Source organism: Coregonus lavaretus (genome assembly GCF_964263955.1).
Source record: "Coregonus lavaretus genome assembly, chromosome: 40".
Classification (NCBI taxonomy): Eukaryota; Metazoa; Chordata; class Actinopteri; order Salmoniformes; family Salmonidae; genus Coregonus; species Coregonus lavaretus.
The window spans coordinates 12,561,633-12,575,312 of NC_140027.1; the positions used below are offsets into that span (position 1 = coordinate 12,561,633).

A 13,680-nucleotide genomic window follows, 5' to 3' on the forward strand; every position below is an offset into this window, starting at 1 on the left:
TGCGGGCGCTGCAGGATTTCAGTCCTTCACGGCATAGTGTGTTACCAATTGTTTTCTTGGTGACTATGGTCCCAGCTGCCTTGAGATCATTGACAAGATCCTCCCATGTAGTTCTGGGCTGATTCCTCACCGTTCTCATGATCATTGCAACTCCATGAGGTGAGATCTTGCATGGAACCCCAGGCCGAGGGAGATTGACAGTTATTTTGTGTTTCTTCCATTTGCGAATAATCGCACCAACTGTTGTCACCTTCTCACCAAGCTGCTTGGCGATGGTCTTGTAGCCCATTCCAGCCTTGTTTAGGTCTACAATCTTGTCCCTGACATCCTTGGAGAGCTCTTTGGTCTTGGCCATGGTGGAGAGTTTGGAATCTGATTGATTGATTGCTTCTGTGGACAGATGTCTTTTATTCAGGTAACAAGCTGAGATTAGGAGCACTCCCTTTAAGAGTGTGCTCCTAATCTCAGCTCGTTACCTGTATAAAAGACACCTGGGAGCCAGAAATCTTTCTGATTGAGAGGGGGTCAAATACTTATTTCCCTCATTAAAATGCAAATCAATTTATAACATTTTTGACAATGCGTTTTTCTGGATTTTTTTGTTGTTATTCTCTCTCACTGTTCAAATAAACCTACCATTAAAATTATAGACTGATCATTTCTTTGTCAGTGGGCAATCGTACAAAATCAGCAGGGGATCAAATACTTTTTTCCCTCACTGTACTTGTTTGGCAATAGGATGGAATTATCCACAGTAAACGTTACAGTACCAGATTACTAATTCTGTGACAGGAAGGATTTCGGTATTTGACTTAAATTCAGTGCACATTTCTGTGAGTTTCCGCAAACCTGGTGGCCAACTACAAGAAACGTCTGACCTCTGTGATTGCCAACAATGGTTTTGCCACCAGTACTAAGTCATGTTTTGCAGAGGGGTCAAATACTTATTTTCCTCATTAAAATGCAAATCAATTTATAACATTTTTTACATGCGTTTTTCTGGATTTTTTTGTTGTTATTCTGTCTCTCACTGTTCAAATAAACCTACCATTAAAATTATAGACTGATTATTTCTTTGTCAGTGGGCAAATGAACAAAATCAGCAGGGGATCAAATACATTTTTCCCTCACTGTACAGTACCAGTCAAAAGTTTGGACACACCTACTCATTCCAGGGTTTTTCTTTATTTTTTACTATTTTCTACATTGTAGAATAACAGTGAAGACATCAAAACTATGAAATAACACATCATATAGTAAAAAAAAGTGTTAAACACATCAAAATATATTTTATATTGGAGATTCTTCAAAGTAGCCTCCCTTTGCCTTGATGACAGCTTTGCACACTCTTGGCATTCTCTCAACCAGCTTCATGACGTAGTCACCTGGAATGCATTTCAATTAACAGGTGTGCCTTGTTAAAAGTTAATTTGTGGAATCTCTTTCCTTCTTAATGCGTCAGTTGTTTTGTTACAAGTTAGGGGTGGTATACAGAAGATAGCCCTATTTGGTAAAAGACCAAGTTCATATTATGGCAAGAACAGCTCTAATAAACTAAGAGAAACGACAGTCCATCATTACTTTAAGACATGAAGATCAGTCAATATGGAAAATGTCAAGAACTTTTAAAGTTTCTTCAAGTGCAGTCGCAAAAAACATCAAGCGCTATGATGAAACTGGCTCTCATGAGGACCACCACAGGAAAGGAAGACCCAGAGTTACCTCTGCTGCAGAGGATAGGTTCATTAGAGTTAACTGCATCTCAGATTGCAGCCCAAATAAATGCTTCATAGAGTTCAAGTAACAGACACATCTCAACATCAACTGTTCAGAGGAGACTCCGTGAATCAGGCCTTCATGGTCGAATTGCTGCAAAGAAACCACTACTAAAGGACACCAATAATAAGAAGAGACTTGCTTGGGCCAAGAAACACGAGCAATGGATATTAGACCAGTGGAAATCTGCCCTTTGGTCTGTTTATTCCAAATTTGAGATTTTTGGTTCCAAACGTGTCTTTGTGAGACGCAGAGTAGGTGAATGGATGATCTCTGCATGTGTGGTTCCCACCGTGAAGCATGGAGGAGGAGGTGTGAATGTGTGGGGGTGCTTTGCTGGTGACACTGTCTGTGATTTATTTAGAATTCAAGGCACACTTAACCAGCATGGCTACCTCAGCATTCTGCAGCGATACGCCATCTCAACTGGTTTGCGCTTAGTGAGACTATCATTTGTTTTTCAACAGGACAATGACCCAAAACACACCTCCAGGCTATGTAAGGGCTATTTGACCAAGAAGGAGAGTGATGGAATGCTGCAGCAGATGACCTGTCCTCCACAATCACCTGACCTCAACCCAATTGAGATGATTTGGGATGAGTTGGACTGCAGAGTGAAGGAAAAGTAGCCAACAAGTGATCAGCATATGTGGGAACTCCTTCAAGACTTTTGGAAAAGCATTCCTCATGAAGCTGGTTGAGAGAATGCCAAGAATGTGCAAAGCTGTCATCAAGGCAAAGGGTGGCTACTTTGAAGAATCTCAATTTGTTTAACACTGTTTTGGTTACTACATGATTCCTTATTTCATAGTTTTGATGTCTTTAATATTATTCTACAATGTAGAAAATAGTAAAAATAAAGAAAACCCCTTCAATGAGTAGGTGTGACCAAACTTTTGACTGGTACTGTATATCTTTACCAAATCTATGCAAACTGGTATTGTTCCTAAAGATTTGAAAATTGTCAAAATTATCCCCCTCTAAAAATCTGGGGATCCAAGATCTTTTACAAATTATCGCCCAATATCTGTACTATCATGTTTTTCTAAAATCCTAGAAAAATGTGTGTATAAGAGAATGTTGAAACATTTAAATCAGCACTATATTCTATATGAGCACCAATATGGTTTTCGTAAAAACTACTCCACAGTATGGCTCTTTTGCAACTTATGGTAAAATCTTTAGAGCCCTTAACAACAATGAATACGCTCTTGGCATCTTTTTAGATTTATCCAAAGCATTTGACAGGTTTGATCATGAAATATTACTTTCTACATTTACATTTACATTTTAGTCATTTAGCAGACGCTCTTATCCAGAGCGACTTACAGGAGCAATTAGGGTTAAGTGCCTTGCTCAAGGGCACATTTACGTCATTTAGCAGACGCTCTTATCCAGAGCGACTCACCAATTGGTGCGTTCACCCTATAGCCAGTGGGATAACCACTTTACAATGTTTGGGGGGGGGGGGGGTAGAAGGATTACTTTATCCTATCCCAGGTATTCCTTAAAGAGGTGGGGTTTCAAATGTCTCCGGAAGGTGGTGAGTGACTCCGCTGTCCTGGCGTCGTGAGGGAGCTTTCTAAATTGCATTATTACGGTTTTCATGATTATACATGTAATTGGTTATATACACTGCTCAAAAAAATTAAGGGAACACTTAAACAACACAATGTATCTCCAAGTCAATCACACTTCTGTGAAATCAAACTGTCCACTTAGGAAGCAACACTGATTGACAATACATTTCACATGCTGTTGTGCAAATGGAATAGACAACAGGTGGAAATTATAGGCAATTAGCAAGACACCCCCAATAAAGGAGTGGTTCTGCAGGTGGTGACCACAGACCACTTCTCAGTTCCTATGCTTCCTGGCTGATGTTTTGGTCACTTTTGAATGCTGGCGGTGCTTTCACTCTAGTGGTAGCATGAGACGGAGTTTACAACCCACACAAGTGGCTCAGGTAGTGCAGCTCATCCAGGATGGTACATCAATGCGAGCTGTGGCAAGAAGGTTTGCTGTGTCTGTCAGCGTAGTGTCCAGAGCATGGAGGCGCTACCAGGAGACAGGCCAGTACATCAGGAGACGTGGAGGAGGCCGTAGGAGGGCAACAACCCAGCAGCAGGACTTTGTGCAAGGAGGAGCAGAAGGAGCACTGCCAGAGCCCTGCAAAATGACCTCCAGCAGGCCACAAATGTGCATGTGTCTGCTCAAACGGTCAGAAACAGACTCCTTGAGGGTGGTATTAGGGCCCGACGTCCACAGGTGGGGGTTGTGCTTACAGCCCAACACCGTGCAGGACGTTTGGCATTTGCCAGAGAACACCAAGATTGGCAAATTCGCCACTGGCGCCCTGTGCTCTTCACAGATGAAAGCAGGTTCACACTGAGCACATGTGACAGACGTGACAGAGTCTGGAGACGCCGTGGAGAACGTTCTGCTGCCTGCAACATCCTCCAGCATGACCAGTTTGGCGGTGGGTCAGTCATGGTGTGGGGTGGCATTTCTTTGGGGGGCCGCACAGCCCTCCATGTGCTCGCCAGAGGTAGCCTGACTGCCATTAGGTACCGTGATGAGATCCTCAGACCCCTTGTGAGACCATATGCTGGTGCGGTTGGCCCTGGGTTCCTCCTAATGCAAGACAATGCTAGACCTCATGTGGCTGGAGTGTGTCAGCAGTTCCTGCAAGAGGAAGGCATTGATGCTATGGACTGGCCCGCCCGTTCCCCAGACCTGAATCCATTTGAGCACATCTGGGACATCATGTCTCACTCCATCCACCAACGCCACATTGCACCACAGACTGTCCAGGAGTTGGCGGATGCTTTAGTCCAGGTCTGAGAGGAGATCCCTCAGGAGACCATCCACCACCTCATCAGGAGCATGCCCAAGCGTTGTAGGGAGGTCATACAGGCACGTGGAGGCCACACACACTACTGAGCCTCATTTTGACTTGTTTTAAGGACATTACATCAAAGTTGGATCAGCCTGTAGTGTGGTTTTCCACTTTAATTTTGAGTGTGACTCCAAATCCAGACCTCCATGGGTTGATACATTTGATTTCCATTGATCATTTTTGTGTGATTTTGTTGTCAGCACATTCAACTATGTAAAGAAAAAAGTATTTAATAAGATTATTTCATTCATTCAGATCTAGGATGTGTTATTTTAGTGTTCCCTTTATTTTTTTGAATAGTGTAGTTATGTTTATAATAGAGAACAATTTGTTTATGCAAATGGCTATGCATCTACCAGGGCCAAGATATCCTGTGCTGTGCCACAGGGTTCGATAATTGGACCTTTGTTATTCCTAATCGATATCAGTGACCTTGCTGCTGTGTCTTCTACTGTACTTCTCATTATCTTTGCTGATGATACCAATTTGATTTTATCACACAATAATTTTGATTCACTAATTAATGAAGCCAACTCAGGTATGGCCACATTTTCTGAATGGTTCCAGATAAACAAATTATCTTTAAATGTTAAACAATTCAACTTTATTGTATTCAATAGTAAGAATAAGAAATATTGTTAAAAAAAATACATTTAAAAAAAGAGCCAGAATCTTAATTGATGGGAATTAACAAGTCACCTCCACTAGATTCCTTGGAGTTCTAATTGATGAAAAGTTATCCTGGAAATATCATTTACAATTTGTCTGTAGCTAAGTGATGACATCTGTTGGTATCATCAGAAAGATTAGTTGTTTGGTTCTTCAGGCTTGCTTCCTAACTCTTTACCATAGCTTAATTTAGCTATATCTCATTGACTAATATTGTCTGGGCCAGTACATATGCCTCCTACTTACACAAATTACTCATCATACAAAATAAATTTGCAAGACTAGCCACCTCCTCAAATTACCTGGCTCCATCTGCACCTTTGTTTAAGACACTCAATATCTTGTCTGTTTACGATGTGAATGTACGGCAATTATGCACTTTCTTCTACAAATACTCATACCTCCCAGACAGTTTACCTAAAACCTTCAATGGATTCTTCCAAGTTAATTCTGAAATCCATCTATATAACACAAGACACTGCAATAACCTTCACCCTCCCCACTGCAGCACCTCACATAGTCAATTCTCTATCAGATACAGAGGTACCATACTCTGGAATTCTTATCTTCACATTTGCCAAAACCTCATCATCCCTCAAAAACTACAAGCTAAGACTGGGGGTCAGCCTGATGAACCAAACTACCCAATAACTGTTTTTTAATCTGTACTATTTTGTCTTTCCCTTTTCTTTGGTGCGAATAAATAAATCCTAAAAACCTATATCTGCCTCATTTGAACGAACATTCCCAAAAAGTTTATACAACCTTCTCTGTCTGTTGTAACGCATATTGAAGTTGCACAAGTAGCATGCAGTCCCTACACACTGCATTGGAGCAAAAACAATCAGCGTTTTCTATGATGATGAAGTCTAACTGAGTGTACAAAACATTAGGAACACCTGTTCTTTCCATGTCATAGACTGACCAAGTGAATCCAGGTGAAAGCTATGATCCCTTATTTATGTCACTTGTTAAATCCAATTCAATCAGAGTAGATGAAGGGGAGGAGACATGTTAAAGAAGGATTTTCAAGCCTTGAGACATGGTTTGCGTATGTGTGCCATTCAGAAGGTGAATGGGCAAGACAAAAGATTTAAGTGCCTTTGAACAGGGTATGGTAGTAGGTGCCAAGCGCACCGGTTTGAATGGTCAAGAACTGTAATGCTGCTGGGTTTTCCACGCTCAATAGTTTCCTGTGTGTATCAAGAATGGTCCACCACCCAAATGACATCCAGCCAACTGTGGGAAGCATTGGCGTCAACATGGACCAGCATCCCGTGGAACACTTTCGACACCTTGTAGTCATCCCCTGACGAATTGAGGATGTTCTGAGGGAAAAAAGGGGTGAAATTCAATGTTTTGTACACTTTGTGTACAGTTGCTGCCAAATCGTAGCCACTAGCCAGAGTCCCTGAAAAAAGAATGTAACTCTCCACTTCAGTTTTGCTTTGGGGCAAAAAACGATCTGCGTTTTAACCACTCAATGATCATGCAAGTACTGCATGAGTAGGCTACCTAGTTTTTCCACCTTTGGGCAGCCGAACATTCTAGGCAGAGCATGTGTATCCGGACCGGTAACCAGAGTCTGATAATGGTCAAATTAGTTTCGCTGCGCCCGGTGTGCTATTATTTCCTTACATCGTTTGTCAACCACTGCTTTAGACTCCCTACTATTTGTGATGATAATCTTCATAGTTATGCTGCCATATCACAGCGAGAGTTGCTGAAAAAAGAACTAGCCAATGTTTTTTTTTTTTTTTTTTTTTCCGGGGGGAAGGATCAGCTTAATATTGCAGATAGATTGTATCTTCTATCAATGTAATTGTCTGCATCACTTCCAATCCCCCATATTTTTTTATTTTTTTTATATATATATATATTCCCCTTTATTACTTTTCAACCCCACCATCCTTTCCCTACTTGGAGTAAATTAGTGAACAACAACGCCCAGGCCTCTAATTCCGGTCCATACTCACTATCTACACCTTATGGACAGAGTTAATTTTACAATAATTCTATATCTATATATATATATATATATATATACACATACATATATATATATATACATATATATATATACATACATACACATACACACACACATACATATATATATATATATATATATATATATACATATATATATACATATACATATACACATCTATTTATTTTTTTCTCCTGAACTTCTTCTACTCTCAACCTCTCCGATCATCTTCATGATGTCCATGTCTATCTCTTCACAGCAAAATCTGCAGAGCTGGGAAGATTGTATCCCCCATATAAATAACATTCTATTGGTAGCAAGAATTTTATATAATAATTTAAATTGAAAGATTCTAATTTTTGAATCCGGTGTCGTTTTGCGTGTCAGTTCATAAACACTATGCCATGGGATCGGTACGTCAAAGATCTCTTCCCAACTATTTTGCAATCTATATGGGACTGCTGTCAATCCTTTGGTCCTTAAGTGAAACTGATATACTTTTTTATTTATCACAGTTTTCCTTAACCAATTATGTTCTTTAATGCAAGGCCGACAGACAAGTTCCTTACTTTCTCCCCCTTCAACTTTCCTCTTCCACTTTTGCGGTATGGCTGGCCAATGTTTGCAATGATAATAATCGCTATTTTGACTGCCTGTATGTTTGTAGGCCCTACGAATGAACATGTTGATCATGTCTTTTGTGTAGGCTACAACATGAAAAAAATATGAAATCGCGCTTGAGGCATGGAATGCATAGTTCTAACATGTCGACCATATCTTTAGTATACATCATGAAGTTTCTCCCTCCATTCCAATGAGGGGGAAGCGGCAGTTTGAGTAGTGAGCACTAAGCAGAAGCTACATTGGCAGCAGAGTGGGCAGCAGCTACCTTTTAAAACACTTACACACACATGTGCAGAAATCTTCATATCAATAGCCACGGCAAGTCGGATTCCAGAAAATCCGGAACCGCAGCCACTCCCTAAAAATGATGGGGTGTATTCATTATGCCGATTCTGTTGCAAAACCGTTTACTCCAAGCGTAAAATGTTTTGCAACTAAAATGAGAGTTTCTATTAGACAAATTCTGGTATGTCCCTCCCTATTTCATTCCGTTTGCTCTGTTTGCTTCCATTTGACAGTACGTCCAACCGGCCCCACAACCGCAGACCACGTGTATGGCGTTGTGTGGGTGAGCGGTTTGCTTATGTCAACATTGTGAACAGAGTGCCCCATGGTGGCAGTGGGGTTATGGTATGGGCAGGCATAAGCTACTGACAGCGAACACAATCACATTTTATCGATGGCAATTTGAATGTACAGAGATATCGTGAAGAGATCCCGAGGCCCATTGTTGTGCCATTCATCCGCCGCCATCACCTCATGTTTCTGCATGATAATGCATGGCCCCATGTCGCAAGGATCTGTACACAATTCCTGGAAGCTTAAAATGTCCCATTTGTTCCATGGCCTGCATACTCACCAGACATGTCACCTATTGAGTATGTTGGGATGCTCTTGATCGACGTGTACGACAGCGTGTTCCAGTTCCCGCCAATATCCAACAACTTCGCATAGCCATTGAATAGGAGTGGGACAACATTCCACAGGCCGCAATCAACAGCCTAAACAAATCTATGCGAAGGAGATGTGTCGCGCTGCATGAGGCAAATGGTGGTCACACCAGATACTGACTGGTTTTCTGATCCACGCCCCTACGTTTTTTTTAAGGTATCTGTGACCAATAGCTGCATATCTGTATTCCCAGTCATGTGAAATCCATAGATTAGGGCCTAATGAATTTATTTCAACTGAATGATTTCCTTATATGAACTGTAACTCAGTAAAATCTTTGAAATTGTTGCATGTTACATTTATATTTTTGTTCAGTATAACAAAAGAAAGGGGGAAACAACATAATTACTAAAATACTTGTAGCAGGATTTCATTTGAAACCTCTTCAATTTGTCCCTCAGTTATTTATGCATGGATGAAAGTAAATAGTGCATTACTAAAGGCACAATCTTGGAAAGGTCCTGCTGTTCAATTATTTAACTATATAGCTCCAACTGTTTATAACTATCATGTCAATGTTATCTAATTTGTCAGTATTCTCAAGTAATTTTTTTAATAATTTGAATTTTTGCACTGACATTTTAGTTAGGGCATGCACACAGAAAAAGTATATTTAATTTTGCGCTTCACTTGGACATTAGCATACCTAAATACCTTTCTCAGACAAGTGTAGGTCAGGCATCAAACTAAATTGAAATAGCTGCAGAGAGCGCTTCATTCAGGCATTACAATATTTTCTCTAGAGTCTAACCATATGGAACACACCCAAAATAAAGTATGACTGCAAGGCCACCGATCCAGACGGGCTGCAAGGTGGCCATAAATGACAAGCACTTCAGTGATTGGACACAGACTGCACACCTTTACCTTTGACCTTAGATGGGCTGCCAACATGGCCCTCTGTGCAGATGAGATGGAGAGCACAGAGTGAGAATAAGTGGGTTACAGTTGCGAAAAAGAAAGGAAACAAGTAAAGGTGTGGTGAAATCCAAGCCTAGTCTAGATTCGTTTTTAGATTGTGTATCTGCGGAGCAGAAGGTTGCATGCTTTGCATCTCAAAAAGAGATTGGAGTGGAATGTTTTATGTATGGATTTTCAAAGCAGGGCGCCTATCAAGAGGGTTATCTCTGGGGTGGGGCATGAAGTAAATGCAGATGATATAACTGAAGACCTAGATGGAGTGGTTGGTGCACATCGACTGACCCATATGGTGGATGGAGTAAAGAAATGTGCTTCATCAAACTATTGTTCTTTGATGAAGAGTCTCTCCCTTCTCATGTAAAGTTAGGATTCATGAGATACCCTGTTAGAGCTTTTGTGCACAAGCCCCTTCAGTGTCATAACTGCAAAATACATGGTAATGTGTCAAGTGTATGCAGACGGGAAGAGTATCATATGCCAGCTGAGTTGAAATGCTGCAATTGTGGTGATGAACATATGCCCAAATTCCTGACGTGCCCTGTTAGGGTAAAGGAGACAGAGGTGGCAAGAGTAAAGGCTGTCCAGAGGGTCTCCTATCTGGACGCGATGAGAAGAGTGGAAGGAGCGAGTGGTGGTGAAGAAACAATGGTAGTAGAGCCACCACCACCAGTGAAGTTTTCACACCAACTGAGGGATCATGATATATTAAATGTTAAAAAGGTGGGCTTTGTGTCATTTATTGCAATGGTCATAAACTGTAAAGCACAGAAGAAGTCAGAGAAATTGGATTGGACTGTGACTGAAGGAGGGGGATGGGTTTTGCTTGTTGATGTGTCTGTCTATTTTTGTATTTTGTATGATATCGTTTTTCCTCCTTTTCCCGCAATGTATTTTGTATTTTCTCGTTCAATAGCCCGTCCAGTTGGTGGCGGTAATGCCCCATTAACATTTGATGCCAACCGCTGTTAAACCCCACCGAAGAAGAAGAGCTGCCAACATGGCGGCGCACATGAGACGCTTGACACATAGGTACAGAGCAGTGATAAACAAGAATTTAACATCACGTATAAGCCTCAGAGGATGTTTATCAAGGTCATATTCTCAGGTTCAAACAGACTTTTCGTCTAATCAGGTGCGGCGTACGTTCACAGATTTTTTTCATGAACTCTACCAACACATCATTGTGCCATCCTCCCCGGTTCGTCCGCGGGGAGACCCGAGTCTCCTGTTTGTCAACGCAGGCATGAACCAGGTAAATTGAACAGGCATCGGTTGGTGTTCACATTAAGTATTAGCTATAGTATTAAATACAGTAGACACTCATTTGATTATTGGCAAGGGGCTGTAGCGAAGAAAGCTAGCCTCATGCATGACACTGGAGATTTGACACCTCTGACAGTTCTGTTGCTCACTGGGTGTACAGTTCCGCGTGAACAACAGAAGTGAGCGAATATAGGCAATAAATAGGCCTACTAGCTAGCTATCTAAAGGCAATTCCAGTCAAATGCAGATTTTGTATCTTGTTGACTGTCCGTTGATTTTTTTGCATACTACTAGTTATGCAAGTGAACAGTTGTGTATACATACCATACCTTAGGCCATACATCAAATGCCTTCATAGCTTTTTTTGGGTGCTGTGACTTCATTGGCTCTGAGTTGGAATGATGCCTCTCTTCTCCTCTTCACTTAGTTCAAGCCCATTTTCCTGGGAGCAGCAGACCCGCGCAGTGAAATGGCCACATACCGGCGGGTGGTGAATAGTCAGAAGTGTGTCCGGGCTGGGGGTAAACACAACGACCTGGAAGATGTTGGTCGAGATGTCTACCACCACACCTTCTTTGAGATGTTAGGAAACTGGTCCTTTGGTGATTACTTCAAGGTGTGTGACATACATAAAATGTGTGACATACAGGTAGCTATGATCTATGATGCCATAGCAGTTTAAAAGGCAGGTGTAAAAATGCACATAAGCCTACTATGGAGAGTTAATTTAAAGGTCTACTTCATGGCAATTTGCTACAATGAACAAACATAGTAAAAAGATAGTCTAGATGAGCAATTCATGTGTCATGAAATAACTAGTGAGGGGGTAATAAGTTAAGGGAAACTATGGCATTTATGCCCCTTCAGATTAGGGTAATAAGCACTCTTATGTCCCTGTGCAGGAGGAAGCGTGCACCATGGCCTGGCGTCTACTCACAGAGGAGTACAGGATTCCTCCAGAACGCCTCTACGTCTCATACTTTGCCGGTGATGCCACCTCTGGTTTGCCAGCAGATGAGGAAACGCGCCACATCTGGCTAAGCATGGGGTATGAAAGCCATAGTTTCCTCTCCAAGATAATAACAACTTCCTCACTCATTTGTGTTGTGATCCTTCGCCATTCTCTTTTTTGGTTTATGTTTTTGTTTGTAGAGTGCCCTCTGATCACCTCCTGCCATTTGGGATGAGAGACAACTTTTGGGAGATGGGGGAGATTGGCCCCTGTGGCCCCTGCACAGAGATCCACTATGACCACATTGGGGGCCGTAATGCAGCCTCGCTGGTCAATGCGGACAGTCCTGATGTTGTCGAGATTTGGAACCTGGTCTTCATGCAATACAACAGGTGCTATACATACTACCAGGGGCTGATAGTTTGGTTTTTAATTAACCATACTAAATACTATTTGGAACATGCTGTTTAGTATAAAAACGTTGCAGTAAGCAGCAAATATCAACATTCTAGGCTCATTCATAGGAATGCATCATCTAATGCACAACTGCGTTGTTTCCCACCATTCGTACATTTTGGTACAGCCCATCCTCTTAACATGTGGGTCTGAAAAGGCAATTCTCTTCCTAAATAGTGTGCAGTGAATTCATACTAGATGAAAAGCCGAAATTAGTATGACTTCCTGACATTTCCGAAATGTAACATACTATAAAACGTTCTATTTTGCATACCCAATCAGAGTACTATTTAGAATGCAAGTATGGGTATTCGGACAAGCCCACTTGCTAACTCATTTCGTCTTTATTTCAGCCAAGGTCATGTCTCAAAGATAAAAGATAAACAAACACAAGCACTTTTGGCACACACAGCTAGCTAGCTAGGAGCAATTTCTGCTAATGCTCATGCACTCTAACCTTGACAGAGGATGTTAGCAAGACGACAACATCTTTACATTATTGTGTGACGAAAATATATTCCATCTGGAGTACACTCTACTATGGACTGTTAGACTTGAGTTTTCCATGACTGAATCACATTACTAGGGTGGATTGTGTGTCTGTGTTTACAGCCTATGTCTGACGCTGTGCTTGCGTTTGGCTGTTTCAGAGAGGCAGATCACAGCTTGCGGTCACTCCCCCAGTTCAGCGTGGACACTGGCATGGGTCTGGAGCGACTGGTGACCGTTCTCCAAGGACAACGCTCCAACTACGACACTGACCTCTTTACCCCTCTGCTGTCTGCTATACAACAGGTATGTTTAGTTTGTTTGCAGATAATTAAGTACAATAAAATAGAGGATAGAATAAAATAATTGAAGAAATTTAAAGAAAATACATGTGCAGGTCAGGAAGAGAAGCAGACATTTTATTTAACCTTTATTTTATCAGGGAGTCATACTGAGACCAAGGTCTCTTTTACAGATGAGCCCTGAATTACATTAATTACAAAAAATACACACATCAAAATGCAAGCAGAAAGAAAAGCACGGTCATAAAAAACAAACACATTCATGAGTAATAAGGTCCTTAATCAGCTTTGTGAATTGCCCTAGAGGCACCAGAACATAAAATGTAAGAACATTTTGAAGATTGTTCCATAAATATTTATCTAACTCAGTAGAGAACAAAGGAATTTC

At 41.3% G+C, this 13,680-nt stretch overlaps 1 protein-coding gene across 1 annotated transcript in view; it reads left to right on the forward strand.

Moving 5' to 3' along the window:
* Positions 1-10,827: 10,827 nt before the first annotated feature.
* LOC311113702 (alanine--tRNA ligase, mitochondrial-like) overlaps positions 10,828-13,680 on the forward strand; it is a gene marked incomplete at its 5' end in the record, with an annotated part of 29,136 nt that continues 26,283 nt past the window's right edge. The window contains 5 exons of the mRNA XM_084157003.1: positions 10,828-11,082; positions 11,521-11,709; positions 11,996-12,141; positions 12,246-12,437; positions 13,152-13,296. Of these exons, the coding sequence (XP_084013129.1) occupies positions 10,828-11,082; positions 11,521-11,709; positions 11,996-12,141; positions 12,246-12,437; positions 13,152-13,296 (927 nt within the window). The remainder of the gene's footprint in view (positions 11,083-11,520; positions 11,710-11,995; positions 12,142-12,245; positions 12,438-13,151; positions 13,297-13,680) is intronic.